A 13,687-nucleotide genomic window follows, 5' to 3' on the forward strand; every position below is an offset into this window, starting at 1 on the left:
TCCCATCTGGATTTAAATCTTGCAAATGTGCTGATGGGATGAAATATTTTCTCTTCTCAAGGCAATTTGGAAATCAAAGTGCAGCACAAAACTATGGATGTTGAGAGAGGGAGTGCCTAGTTTGTGAGACACGCTGAAAGGGTGACCCTGGCACTTCTAAGAAGGCAGCAGCACAATGGCCTCTCTGAAGAAGCAGTGTCAGAGTTTATTCCCCCGTTGAAATTGTTTATCCTCCTTTGCCTGGAGTCAGTTCAGACCAAACTTAGTCCACAATTGTTAGCAATTGGAGCCCCTGAATCACTTAGGGACAGGTATTTTATTGAAGGTGAAACGCTGTAAAATACATGAATAGAGTGGTGGACGTGACAAGTGCCCTCCAGCTGCTGGGCTTTGCAGCGCTAGGGCCTGCAGAGCCCAGTGAGACTTCAGGACCAGGCCGCCTGCCCCTTTGCTCCAATCATGGTGGCAAGGGTTGAAGCCCAGACTGGCCAAGCCAGGAGGGGCTCGAGGTCTGCAGCGCTGAAATGAGGGGAGCACGGCAAGCTGCAGGCCCAGCCTGAGCACAGCAGGGCCAGGCCCCGGGAGGAGCCGTGGGTGGGGGGCAATGCGTCCACCTCAGTAAATCAACGCGGGCACCCTCCCATTCTGCGCTGGACAGTGGGGGATGGGGCGCAGGGGCTAGGGGGTGGCAGTACTAATATCTTCGGAGGAGGGGTGGTGCTGCCTTCTCTGGGAGACTCGACCTTTCTTGGAGAGGCGGGGTGGGTTTAGTCTCCAGGATCTGCAGTGATGTGTAAAAAGCGGGCACGACCCCCGAAGCCTCAGAAAGCCCCCGCCCCTCCCCCTCAGGCCCGCCCCAGCCTGCAGGTGAATGGCTAGCCTGCACAAAGGGAGCTGGCTGGAAATGTGGAATTTGGACCAATTTACGGGAGACCTTCTCCTAGGGACCCAACAGACCTTCAAGCAAAGAAACCTGTGGTCAGGAGTGGGTGAGCATAAAACAGTACACTAGGCCAGAGCTTATTGGAAAGGCCCAGTTTAGTTATTCTGGGATAGCGAGGTAACAGGATTAAAGGGATTAAGGAAATCACCTCAAACAGCTGAGGAGGGGGTAAAAAAACACTGGTTCTATTTGTTTTTTTCCTAGGCCCCAAATAGATACGCTGGGGCCGCGTGGTCGATCGGGCGCGAAAGGAAAGCCTCTTCGGGGGCACAGTGGAACTGCCAAGGGTCAGGGACCGCGGGAAAGCGGGGTGAACGGAGCAGAGAGCTGGCCAAGCCTCGGCAGCAGAGGGAACCTCTTGGAGAAAACAAGTGCACTTCGCTGACAAGTTAAAAACAAGAAGCCAAGGGAGGAGTCTCAGAACGCCCTCCAACCTAACCCGGACTTTTCCCAACCAAATCTTGCAACGCTGAGCGCTCATTGTGCCGCTTCTGCTGCGACCGTTGCACTGTATTCATTTCCTGCCGGGGACGCCCGTAGCCATTTATTTTAACAGGACCATTGAGACCTCCGAAGGGTTTTCGTTTTGTAAATATTTCAGGTGGGCTCAAGTGTCTTCCCGCCCCAGTGCACAAAGGTAAATGTGCTCGATTTCCGCGGCCCGCCGGGGTCGCATTGCCGCCTTTCGCGGCTGAACAGCCACCACTCCTTCCCGGGACGCGCACCGCGATCAACAAGTGCGTGACCGCGCACGGGCCGTGAGTCCCCGCCAGCGTGTGCCAGCTCTCAGGGGACGCTCTCCGAAGCCAGACCGTTTCACCGGTCCAGACCATTTCTCGCTGGACAGTTCTGGGAGCTGGCGTCTACCTCGGGTTGCCAGCAGTTTAAAACAGAAAACCATTTCATTTCAGATCACCCTCGCTTCCCCCACCCCCAAGCCCCACCTTTCTATCTTTCTCCGGATAGAGAAAGAACCTCGGTTATAAAACCGCGCGTTGTTCCCATCCCCAAACCACACCGAAAGTTTTGGACCCGCACAATTATCAGGACTCCATCTTGTTGGTTATAAAATTTATTGACCTCTCACTTTAAAGAGTAAAATCTTGAAAAACCTGAAACAAAACAACCCCTTCCCCACCACCCAAACGAAATCTGAACATATTAGCGTGACGAAATACCAAACAAATCACGGCAGAAAATCACCAACTCAACAGCCTAAGAAGCTGAACGGACAGAAGCTGTCCCGCGGCCAGGGGCGGCGAGGCGAGGCGGGAGACACGCGCACACCTGGCTATAAATTAACATTGGCTTTAGCTGCCGCGCCACTCGGCGCGGTCAGCCCCCCAAAACACCACGAGGAAAACAGATGCAACGCGACTGGGGGCGGGGGCGTCGCAGTTCTCAGGCCAGCGTCACCCGAGAGTCTATTTGTCCCATTCGCTTACTCCTCCATTAATAACAAACTAAGAGACAACATTTTCAAACGCAACCGGGGAACCGGGAGGAGGAGGAGGGAGCTGCTTTTTCTTTGCAAACGGCGCAGTGAGTCCAAGCCTACAAAGGGAGAGGGAGGGGCAGCGGCGAGGGGCAGGCAGTTCTAGAAAGTCCCATTTCCGCTGCTCCGGACTTCTTGGCTTTTTGTACAAAACCCGACAGTCACCGCAAAAGTTTTGTGTGTCCTCTCCATCTCCGGTCCAAGGCAACAACAGTCCCAGGCAAGCAAAAGCTAAACAACAAGGCGTCCCAACTTGGGGGTGCGGGGCGGGGTGGGGGCGGAGGCGGCGCGCGAGCGCGGGCCGCGGGGCTCAGATGTGGGTGAGCGGCACCGTTCCGTTGACCGCAGTCCCGGCGCCCTGGTAGTGCTGGTGCACGCCGTGCAGGCGGCTGCCGGGCAGCGGAGAGGCGGCGTCGGCCGCGTCGCCCCCGGGCGGCAGGTACATGCTGATCATGTCGCGCAGGTCGCCGAGGCACGCGCGCTGCGAGTGCGACGCGATGGCGGGTGGTGGCGAGCTGGGCTCCGACTTCACCACCGAGCCCATGGGGCCCAGGCTCATGGCGGCGGCCGCGGCCGCGGCTGCGGCGGCGGTGGCGGGCTGCTGCCCGTAGGCGGCGGCCGCGGCGGCGGCGGCGGAGGGCGCCATGCCCCCGTAGCCCGAGGCGGCGGCGGCGGCGGCCGCGGCGTTCATGTAGCTCTGAGCGCCGGGCGGCATCATGGGGCCGTACTGCAGGCCGGCCATGTCGTAGCGGTGCATCTGCGGCAGTGCGGGCGGCGGCGGCGGGCTGCTCATGCTCGGGGGCTGCGCGTAGCCCAGCTGCTCCTGCACCAGCGAGTACGCGCCGTTGGCCCAGCCGTTCACGTGCGTGTACGTGTCCAGGCGCTGGCCCACGCCCACTGGGCTGCTGGCGGCGGCGGCCGCGGCTGCTGCTGCGGCGGCGGCAGCTGCGCCGGGGGGTAGCAGGCCCCCGGGCAGCGAGTACTTGTCCTTCTTGAGCAGCGTCTTAGTCTTGCGGCGCGGCCGATACTTGTAGTCCGGGTACTCCTTCATGTGCACGGCGCGCAGCCGCTTGGCCTCGTCGATGAACGGCCGCTTCTCGGCGTCGGTCAGCAGTTTCCAGTCGGCGCCCAAACGTTTGCTGATCTCCGAGTTGTGCATCTTGGGGTTCTCCAAGGCCATCTTGCGCCGCTGCCCGCGGGACCAAACCATGAAGGCGTTCATGGGTCGCTTCACCCGGTCCTGATCGCTGCCCCCGCCGCCGCCGCCGCTGGTGCTGCTCGTGCCGCCGCCGCCGCCGCCGCCTGCGTTCGCGCCGCTGGCTGCGTTCGAGCCGCTCTTGCCTGAGGCGCCGGGGGCTGCCGGGCCCCCGGTGCCGGCTGCTGGGGTGGGCGGCCCCACCTGGTTCTTGAGCTCCGTCTCCAGCAAGCTGTACATCGCCGGGGCGGGAAGAAGGTGCGCCAGCGTGGCGGGAGGAGAAGGCGCTCCCGGGGCTGGAGCGGCCACGGTGAAAAGGCCCGGGGACTCCGTCGGAGGGGCGCTGGGGGGCCGGCAGGCCGGCTGGTCGGGCGAGAAGGGCAGGCTTGCCGGAGCGCTCTGCTCCGAGTCAGCGGGAACCCGCAGGCTGATCGCACCTGATGCGTTATCTCGAGCCGGTCGCATTCGCAGGCTGGCCGGGCGCTTGCCAGGCCCCTTTATATACCTGCTCGATCCCCGGGGGTTGGGGCTCGGTCCGCCCCTCGCCACCCGCAGGCCTCGTGATTGACAGGCTAGCAGTGATGAGTCCTGGCCAATCATCGCCGAGCCCCCGTTTGACCTAGCTGGAAAGAAAAAGTTCGGGGAGCCCTTTCGTTCATCCCCCTCACGCCCCTCTAGGCCCGAGTGACGCGATCAGAATTATCCAGAAGGCGGGAGTCCTGGAGACTCACTCAGACCACCAGTTAGGGTCTCAAAAAGTTAGAGAGAAGCAAACTCCAGGAGATGGGAGGGGGGAGCACGCCGGCAGCATTTGGGGGGAGGGGCAGTGGCCAAGAGGTTCAGAAAACTACTTCGCAACCCTGTCAAGGCCAACTGAAGCCCCATTCCTGGGCCCACGTGCAAAGTTACCACGGAGTCCCCCACGGAGTACTTCCCACTGCTTCTGCTGCCAGCGCTGGGAACATTGGGCACCTCCAACTACCCGAGCTGGCTGGGGGAACTCAAAGAGCAATGGAGGTGCCGCAGGCTGTGCCCCGGAGAATCCCTCCCTGGAACGTGCCGCGGGCTTCCCACATCCTCCGCCGCCGGGAGGATCACAGCGAGCTGGACAGAGCGGGAGTCACAGGGTGCTGCACGAGAGACGGGCTTCAGGACCGCGGAGCGGAACGGGCGGGCTGCGAGCCTCTCCCAGGGCTTGCAAGAGAGTGAGCAACCCGCTGCCCGCCGCCCGCCGCCCGAGCCTGGAGTCTGCGCCTGGCGGAAGCGCTCGCTTGCTCGCGGCGCGGTGCGCGGGGAGTAGGTGCGGGACCGAGGGAATGAACCGGCTTCCGCTCTCTCGCTCTCGGCCCCCGCTTAGCGGCCCCTTTTTGTCTCTGCTCTCTGGCCATTTCGGTTTTTCCAGTCCGATGCCCCTGAGGGGGAGGGTCGGGCCCCTTGGAAAATCCGTTTTCATGGCAACACGGAGCCTCTGTGAGTGAAAGAAAAGTTTCTTGGAGGGAGGACGGTGACCGGAGCCTAGCAGAGTCCCAGCCGTCCTGCGGCAGGACCGCCGCGCCCCCTGCGCGGGCCGCGCACCTGCCGGGACTGCCGGGTCCGCACGCAGCCGCGCCGCCTCCCCTGGGAGCGGCCGCTGCTAACGGATTCTGTGCTCCTTGTTTCTTGTGTCCCAGCCTTACTGGCTGGAGCTACGGAGACTTGGAGCAGAACATCGGGCCGCTTGTCGGGTTGTCTGTTGCAGATGAGAGACACCCAAATCCCGGCTTCGGGGCGGGGTGGGGTGGGGAGAGGGAACCCTGACAATCGCAGCCTCGGCCAGCTCAGATGTGTAGCACAGTATTTGAAACTCGCGGAGCCGCCCGAGGCTGCAAATGGGAATGAGATGTCTCCCGGACAGCCGTAGCAGAAACTGAAATAAGGTGTCACTCAGTTTGGGGACTCGCCTTCCCTCTTTACCCCGTGGAAACGTGGAGAACCAAAAGGAAACATGGATCCTACATGTCTGTGGGGGAGAGGGTGCGGGCTTCCAGCTTTTTAGCTTTACTGCAAGATCTAGCGATCTCCAGACGCCTGTACACCAGGCTCTTCCCTCTTTCTTTCTGGCACTAATTAAAAAATGAGCCGCCGAGGGCGCAGATCTGCCCAGTCCCCTCTCAGCAAGGCGGATGGCCCTCAGCTCGCATCACCTTCCAGAAGTTGGGTTCTGAAACCGACTCCCTAAGTTTGCTTTCTACGTGGGCTGACTTCTGCAGTCAAGGGTAGCGATCAGTTGAGTGGGTGTACGGAGTTAGGGTTTTAAAGTAAACAGTCTGCAAAGTTTCTGGTATGGGGAGGAACGTGAGTGTTGTGTTCCTACATGCACACAGGACGATCCTCACCTGCATCTGTGTTCTTGGCAACTTGGCTGACAAAGTGAATTTTGTTTTTCTGAGGCAAATCCACGGTCTCTTGAAGCCACCGTGCAATGGTTCCTGCCCTCCTGTCGCCTTCCCTCCGAGCCCTCTTTGCTTTTCTGGTCCCCCGAGGCTGTTGCTAAGAGCGTTTTTAGGAAACTACCCAACCGACGCGCGGCCTGGCGTCCAGTAGCCTGACAGATGTCAGGATTCTTTCCAAGTTTTAGGGCCCAAATAAGCCGTTGTTAGTGACGGCGCCTGCATCGCATCTTTTCCAAGGCGGAGCATGCTGGACTAGTAGTCCCTGCTCCTCCCCCAAATCGCTGATCCCGCCTGGCTGTCACTTGATTACACCCAGTCCAGGGCTTAGGCTTCCTTGAGCTCATTTTCACATTCATTCTCTTGCCCGATTCACAAAGGTCTTTTGACAGGACCGGGTACCCTCTCTGGCTCCTTCAGCTTCCCGTGGTGGCTGTCATTAAACCGATCTTCGCGACAGGTGACTCTGGGGGTAGTCTGCGCGACCCTAATTGCCAAGCTGAATTTCCTTCCACACTTCCGAAGAAACTTTTTGAGCCCCGGCTCCCCTTCAGTAGACGAGCAAGATTAGCCTGGTGGGCGTGGGGAGATGAAGAAGGATGGGAACAATCGGTTCTCTTGGCCCACCCAGCTGTGAAGAATCAGGCACTAGCTCAGCCCTGCGACTATCGCGGAACGTCTGGAAAAATGTCGCGGCAGGTCTTATAGTCCAAGTGGCCTTGGTTTTGGAGACGACTTCGGGGAGGGAGGCCGGACAGCTGGCGAGGCATGAACTGAAGTTGTCTTCGACGTGCACCCCGCACCCATCAAGGAAAGCAGAACGCTGAAAGACCCAGGACCGGTCTTTTGCAAACTCTTGGGGAGAAGAGGAAGCCCTCAGTACTACTCTCTCTCTCCGAGCTTGCAGGAACCCGTGGGCAGCACGCCGAACCCTGGATCTGAGCCTAGGAACACAGCCTATCGACCCCTCCCTATCCCTGTCTTCTGAGTTCCCAAGAGAGCTAAATCTCCCATCTGGGCCGGGTGTGGGGCTTCCAGGACGCAGGGCGCGACAATAGCGCCGTTTGTTGGCTTCAGTTGGAAACTTCACCCAGAGTCTCCCCCCTTTATCACCCTCGTGGGCTCCCAGGTCACCCCGACCCTAAAAGGAAAGCCAACCAGCTTGAATGCCAGGCAAAAGTGGTGCCTCGCTTTGACAGGCGAGTTATCCCCAAATTCCGGACATCTCGACGTTAAGGAGACTGGACCAGGTGACTGTGAATATACTGGGGACCAGTTCTGCCTTATGTTCACACTATAAAACTTGGCAGAAATCAATAGGCGTTCTAATGGCCTCATATCCGCAAAGTATGCTTTAGGCAGTTATGCCTTGGGACTACTGCCAGGGGCTTCCCTGTACTGTTTCTTTTTCAGGAGCAGCTACTGGGAGAATATTCTTTGGGTCCCCAACCGGGTTAGGACAATCTCCTAGCAGACAGTGCCTTCTGCATGCTGGGTGATTAGAGGCAGATTGTGTAGGTGCCCCCTGAGGGAGTGGAGAAAATGGGCAGTATTGGAGTTTGCCTAGGCCGGCTGAGATCAGCAAGGGTGGCCCCCCAGCAAGCTTAGAGTTCCCCTTTTATGTTTCTTAACTGCATTCTAGTCTAGTCGCTAGAGCCACCTTTCAGAAATCCAGAGTAATTATCTTGGAGATTCTCAGAGTCCCTCTGCTTTGAGGCAGACAAAACAAAGTTTCTGGTTCTAAAGGCAGTCATTCTTCTTTTTTCCTTGAGAGCATGCTTTGTCTATTTACTTGCTTACCCAAGACTGTGTATTTATTCCACATCCAGGGCCTTGAGCAACAAATCAGAGGCATGGGTCTATTGTAGAGCCATATTTTGGAAACTTGAAAAGTTCATTATTACTCCAACTGAGTGAAAGAGACAGAAACTTGCAGTGTGCTGCAGTATTGTTTAGAAACTCCATGCACTCTTCATCCAGTTAACCTGAAGCACCTTCCCCCAGTCAACCTGAAGCACCTTCCCCCAGATTCCAAAGGAAACCATTTTTCTTTCAGGTCTAAGGAGCTGAAGGCCCTCGGTTGGTCCTATAGGTCTATAAACAATAAAAAATAAATAAGTAAAAGAGCACTGTAGTAGGTTGAGGTAGGAAGATCATGAGTTCAAGCCCAGCCAGACAATTTTGAGACTTAGTCCTGTCTCAGACATTAAAAATTTAAAAGGGACTGGGGGGTGTAGGTTAGTGCAAAGTCCCTGCGTTCAGTCTTCAGTGAAGAAAGGGCGGTGGTGGGGAAAGGGACAGGGACGTGGCTAGGAGCTTGGAGAAGGCTATGGCACCACAGGAACATTCTGCAGATAGTGCAGCAGTGTTCCTTTATGCCATTGTGCAGCTCCTGTGGGAGAGGGGGAGGGGCATTTTAAAAAGTGAGTTTCTGAGTTCATCCACTTGGTTAGCTAAGCTGTGGTTTGCAGACACGCGGGTCTCCCTGGCCCACATCTTCGCACACAGTTGTAGACAGCTTCTGCCTACAAGGTATTAAGATACTAATCACTTTTTTCCGTTGGGGGGAGGGCGCGGCAACTGACAGTAATTAGACCACCTTGACCTAAAGGGAGTCCTCCTCAATGTCACCACCAGAACACAGCCTCCTCCCCATGGAAGGAAGGCTCTGCCCAGGAACTGGATCCCATTTCCAGAGGGCCTTCCCAGCCACCAGTGCTGCCCGCTTTACCTCCCCGCCCACGCTTCCATCCAACCCCATAACTTTCATCAAGCGCTCAGAACCCACAAACCTCGCTCCTGCGGGGAGCCGACCCCTCCGGAAGCAGCACCCTGGCCCTAGGCCTGCCCTCCTGCTCTCCCGGCCTCTTTTTGCATTGCCTCCCACACGGGCCAAGCGAGAGAACCTATAGGAAGTTGGGGTTCCGAAAAGCATATTAAAATCGTTATCAGTGTGTAAAGCTGAGTTGCTCCACGGCTTCATAATTTACACAAGTGAGCACAAGGCCATTAGGTCTGACAACCCCTCAGAGAAGGGTGTCTGGAAACTCAGTGTACCCTCACACACTTTCAGGGTGCCAGGCTGGACATCTGCCCAGGCCGCGGGCTGCGCAGGACGTTGCTTGGGGGTAACCAGCACAGCATCCTGCAGAAAATGCAAAATATGGAGTCAGCATCCAGCTCTTCGCTTTCCCTTCTTTCTTAAATTTTTTCTTTTTATTTATCTTTTTTATTTTCTAAGAAAATGAAGAGTTGGAATTCGATGCATAGAACTTCTACATCCTCTTACTTCTCTGTTGTCATTTATCTTTGTGACGCTAAACTGCCATGGTAACCTACTATGTACCAAGCCACGCGCACCAAGTACTGGACGGAGACCCTGCCCTTTCCCGCTCCGCATTACAAAGTAGAGGCGGCCTGGGAAAACCTCACAGGTAGTGGGACACGAGCACAGGAAATTTCCCCTGGCGCCCCCGGCGCCTGGTGGGCCACCCCGCGGGCAGCGCACGGTGCTCTCCGCGCGCCTGGCCCAATCGGAGTTGCTGCGTCCCTGGTTGCCGGGGGCCACGCTCATCCCTCCCACGCGCGCGCGCTTTCCCGCGGCCGCGCCGAGCCCCGCGACCGGAGGGGCTGCCGGATGGGCGCCCGCGTGCCTGGAGCCCTGGCTGTCGCGCGTCCCAGCGCCGCGAGCCGTGACCGTGCGCCCAAATGTCCGGGGCCGCTGTTGGCTGCGGAGAAGCAGCAAAAGACGCTCTAGGCAAGCAGCAGACTCGCGGCTCTTGCCAGACGCCGAGATGCTTATCCTCGTGTCCTCCAGGACGACAACCAGGACAGAGGTCTGTGGGAGGCCTGGCTGTGCTGGCCTATTGGCGTCTAGGCCGCCCGCCCTCAACTCAGTTCCCCTTCTTCGGAAAGCATCACCAGGTTAGGACCTAGAGGCTTTGCTAATGTGATGTGTGCCTAATTAACACGGGCTCCCCTTTTTATGTGCGCAGTTATTTTTCACATATTTCCTCCTCCAGCACATGTGAGCTTTCATGTGAAAAAGCAAAGGCGAAAACGTCCCTCTAACCCTTTCTAATGGGACAAAACTGCCCCTTTTGTGGAATGGTTTCTTTACAAAATCAACAACCAACCTTATTTTCTAATTCCAATGGCTATCCTTTTATGAGTTATATTATTAAAGAAATCCGACACTAATTGTACCGATTTAACTTGTTAATTAGTTGTAAATAAACTATTCATTAGTGATAAGATAAAATAAAACCCATGCGCCCAGATATCATTCCGCATTCACATATTGTGGTGTCTGCAGTATAGGCATACTAAATTAAGTTCCTAAAAGGTTTCTCCTCAGGATAAATAATTAAAATATATTCTACTTTAATTGACATTACAGAGGACATAAATGAACTTTTCCCTTTAGAAAGAAATAGCCATTTCTAAATAAAGCTTGCAGTCTGGAGAATGGAGGCGTCAGCCAAATGAATAGTCATTACTACCTTTTCAACGACGTGGGCCTTTTGATCAGAAAAGAAATTAGCTCTAAAAAACAGACAATGGAAGCCTGCCCTGCAATAGGAAGAAAATTAGACGGCCAAGGCTCTTCACAACACCTATTTCTATAAACCATAGAGCTCCTTGCTTTTCAATTACAGCTGTTCATTTCATATAAGGAAAGGGAAAAAAAACAGGCCTCTAATGTAAACTCGCTTTCGCCATAAAGCCTTGCTCCTGGCTCACAGCCAGGCTGCCTACTTACTATTGTTTTTAGTCCTCTCATCAATTAGCTAATACTATATATTTTAAATGACTCTGGGGTATTCACAGACTTCCTCCTCATCCCCAGGCAGACAAAACCCAAGCTGGACTCCCAATGAAAGGGTTACCGTTGAGCGCACCGACACTTAAATGTATAAAGTTTAATGTTTTTATTGCCTCTCAAAGAAAAAAAAAACATATTGAAAACCCTGCTTTTTTTTTCTTCTGTATTTCTTAGTCCATCATTGAAAGGCCCAGATGAGGTGATGACAGGGGAAGGGACATCAATGAGCAGCTTTGTATTGCTTCTAATTGTTCACAAAGCTCAACTCATCTCTAGATAATTTTTCTGTGCCCTTTACATTTTGGTATATGCATCTCTGTATTTTGAAAGTTGCTAACTCCATTGGTTTGGCATCATTAGACATAATTTCATTTGAAAATATTTTCTTCACCATTTTGGTAAACATTATCTTTCCTGCAAGGGGAAAAAAAATTCTGTTTGATTTGTGTGCTACAAAAAACAAGCTTTCAGCACACATAAAGTGATATTATGTGAAAAATATTCAGTAATAATGCCAGTGAGTTTTAGCAAGCCTTTTAATGGATGACTAAAAACATGAAATTGGAGTTATGGGCTGGAAAGGCTTACTCAGTTTGAAAGTAAAATACTTATCTATTTAATCTTTGTAAATCACTTTGTACATTCCTTGAATATCCAAACAATAGTGCAATCAGGTAGAACTGCTTTGGGTACTTAGTTTTTGTGACTGTGCTAAGACAATGACTTAGAACAATACAATTAAGGTAATTTATTAAATTACAATTAAGGTAATTTATTCTCAAAATAAAAAGATATTTTTACATAACTGTAAAATCATAATTTAAGTAAAACAGCACGGGAACCATGAACTGGTCCCTGAGGGGAATCATTCTCATTCGCCTTTAAGACAACTTTAAAGAGAGATAACTGGCCAACTTGGAAGGAAAGGACACACTAGAGCCAGTAGGATGGCTATTCAATGTATTTCTAAAGAACAAGCACAAAAACATTGCTCCCATAATGCTTCTTTTGCTCCTGTTATGGTTTGATCTTAAATGGCTAAAAAGTCATCTGTTAAGAGCTTGGTCCCCAGGATAGGGGTACTTGCAGGAGCTGGAACCTATAGGAGGTGGAGCCTAATTGGCAGAAAGGAGGATGGCCTAGTGACCATAGTTCAGGGAGACAGTAGGACTCTACTCCTCCTCTTTCTGTCTGCTTTCTGGTTGCCATGAAATAAACAGCTTTGCTCTGGTAATACTCCTTACCTGTCACACCACAGGCCCAAAGTGATGGGATTCAGTGACCATGGACTAAAACCTCTTAAACTATGAGTCAAAATAAGTCATTTCCCCTTTCAACTTGTTTTTCTCAGGTATTTTGTCATGACATTGGAAAGCTGACTGAGCTCAGGTCTTCAGTGTGTATTTCTTGTTGAAGATGTATGCTTCTATTTGATGACTTCTGCCATATTTTTCATATCAAAAAATTGGTCTGTTTGCTTCTTGGGTTTGAGCATTAGCTTCTTTGGTGCTTGTTCAAACAGATGTCAGAACACAGGTTCCTAAAAGTATTTTGACAAAGAGTATAAGACGTACTACACCCGATTTTCTTGGAAGCTGGAAGAAGGGAGTCTTCCTTGGCAATGAAATCCTTTTAGTCTCTCTGACTTTGGGCCTCTATAATAGAGAATGTGATATTATAGGTATGCAAAGGTAAGGGTGTTCTTCCTGTCTACTGTATATGATAGTGCCTGTTTTGAGGGAGAGAGGGAGCATTCCACAGGAGCTGAGGGAAAATTGGCACCTTCCCTCAGTGAGATTTCGTTGCAGGGGTTAGCAATGTGTGGTTTACAGTTATAGCCTGGAAGTTGTCCAAATGAAAAGCTCCTGAACTGAGGATATAGCTCAGAGGTATAAGCAACTGCCTGGCAAGTGCAAGGTCCTGAGTTTGATTCCCAGAATCAAGCAAACAAACAAACAAAAACTAAGAGCTTCTTAAGTATTTCACTAAGGCTCATATCATCTGTTGCAGAACTTGTGCTCATTTTGGAAGAAATCAAATGTGTGATATTGTGGGCAGCTGAATTGGGAGTTAGCAGAGACCTGAGCTTGAACTGCAGCTTTAGGAGGGGGCTGCATCTTCATAAAAGAAATAGAAAGTTGTTTTTCAGGGTATCAACCTGAAATAGAGACATAATGTATCCATTTATTGTGTGTGTTTGCATGGGGTGGTACTCCGGAATGAAACCAAAGATTTTTTTTTTTTTTTTTTTTTTTTTGGTGCTGGGGATTGAACTCATGACCTCATGTTTGCCAAGCAGGCACTTCCACTGCTGAGCTAAACCTCTGGCTAAACCCAAGCTTTTGTACTGAGCTATGTCCTCAGCCTTTTTTTTTTTTTGGAGAAAAGGTCTTAGTACATTGCCTAATTTGGGCTTGAACTTGTGACTCTTGTGCCTCAGCTTCCTGAGTAGCTGAGATTATAGGCATGGCCACCACGCCCAACTGTTTCTGCATTTTAAAATCAAGAAAATGAAAGGGTCCTAATGCTTTTGAAGAAATTTCCCAGAGCAGAATCCTTGTGCTGAAACTTTGGGTTGAACCCGTAGATAAGAGCAGAGGCACTAGGGTCACAGGGAGGTAGGCAAGGGTGTTAAGTAATTGACATTGTATTGAGGGTTTACTATAGGCTGGCACTCTTTCAAGACCTTGGGTTATGACAGTGATTAAACAAATTCCTAATACTCATTGAACTTACATTCTAGTGGGGAACAAGAACAATAAACATAAAGGAATGGACACATGTTGCACATCTGAAAAAA

General features: G+C 52.7%; 1 protein-coding gene and 1 pseudogene across 1 annotated transcript; one reads left to right on the forward strand and one right to left on the reverse strand.

The window, feature by feature from the left end:
• Positions 1–2,604: 2,604 nt before the first annotated feature.
• Positions 2,605–4,288, reverse strand: Sox3 (SRY-box transcription factor 3). The gene has a single exon (XM_003464706.4). The coding sequence runs from the start codon at positions 4,231–4,233 to the stop codon at positions 2,749–2,751; it is 1,485 nt and encodes a 494-aa protein (XP_003464754.2). The 5' UTR covers positions 4,234–4,288; the 3' UTR covers positions 2,605–2,748.
• Positions 4,289–9,856: 5,568 nt separating this feature from the next.
• Positions 9,857–13,687, forward strand: part of LOC100714551 (Y-box-binding protein 1-like) — a 34,378-nt pseudogene continuing 30,547 nt past the window's right edge.

The sequence above is a fragment of the Cavia porcellus genome, unplaced genomic scaffold (genome assembly GCF_034190915.1).
Source record: "Cavia porcellus strain 051 isolate PalLab524CR breed Dunkin Hartley unplaced genomic scaffold, mCavPor4.1 scaffold_3, whole genome shotgun sequence".
NCBI classification, from domain to species: Eukaryota; Metazoa; Chordata; class Mammalia; order Rodentia; family Caviidae; genus Cavia; species Cavia porcellus.

Coding starts and splice junctions, on each gene's coding strand:
- Sox3 (XM_003464706.4), bottom strand. CDS start 4,233: ATGATTGGCCAGGACTCATCACTGCTAGCCTGTCAATCACGAGGCCTG.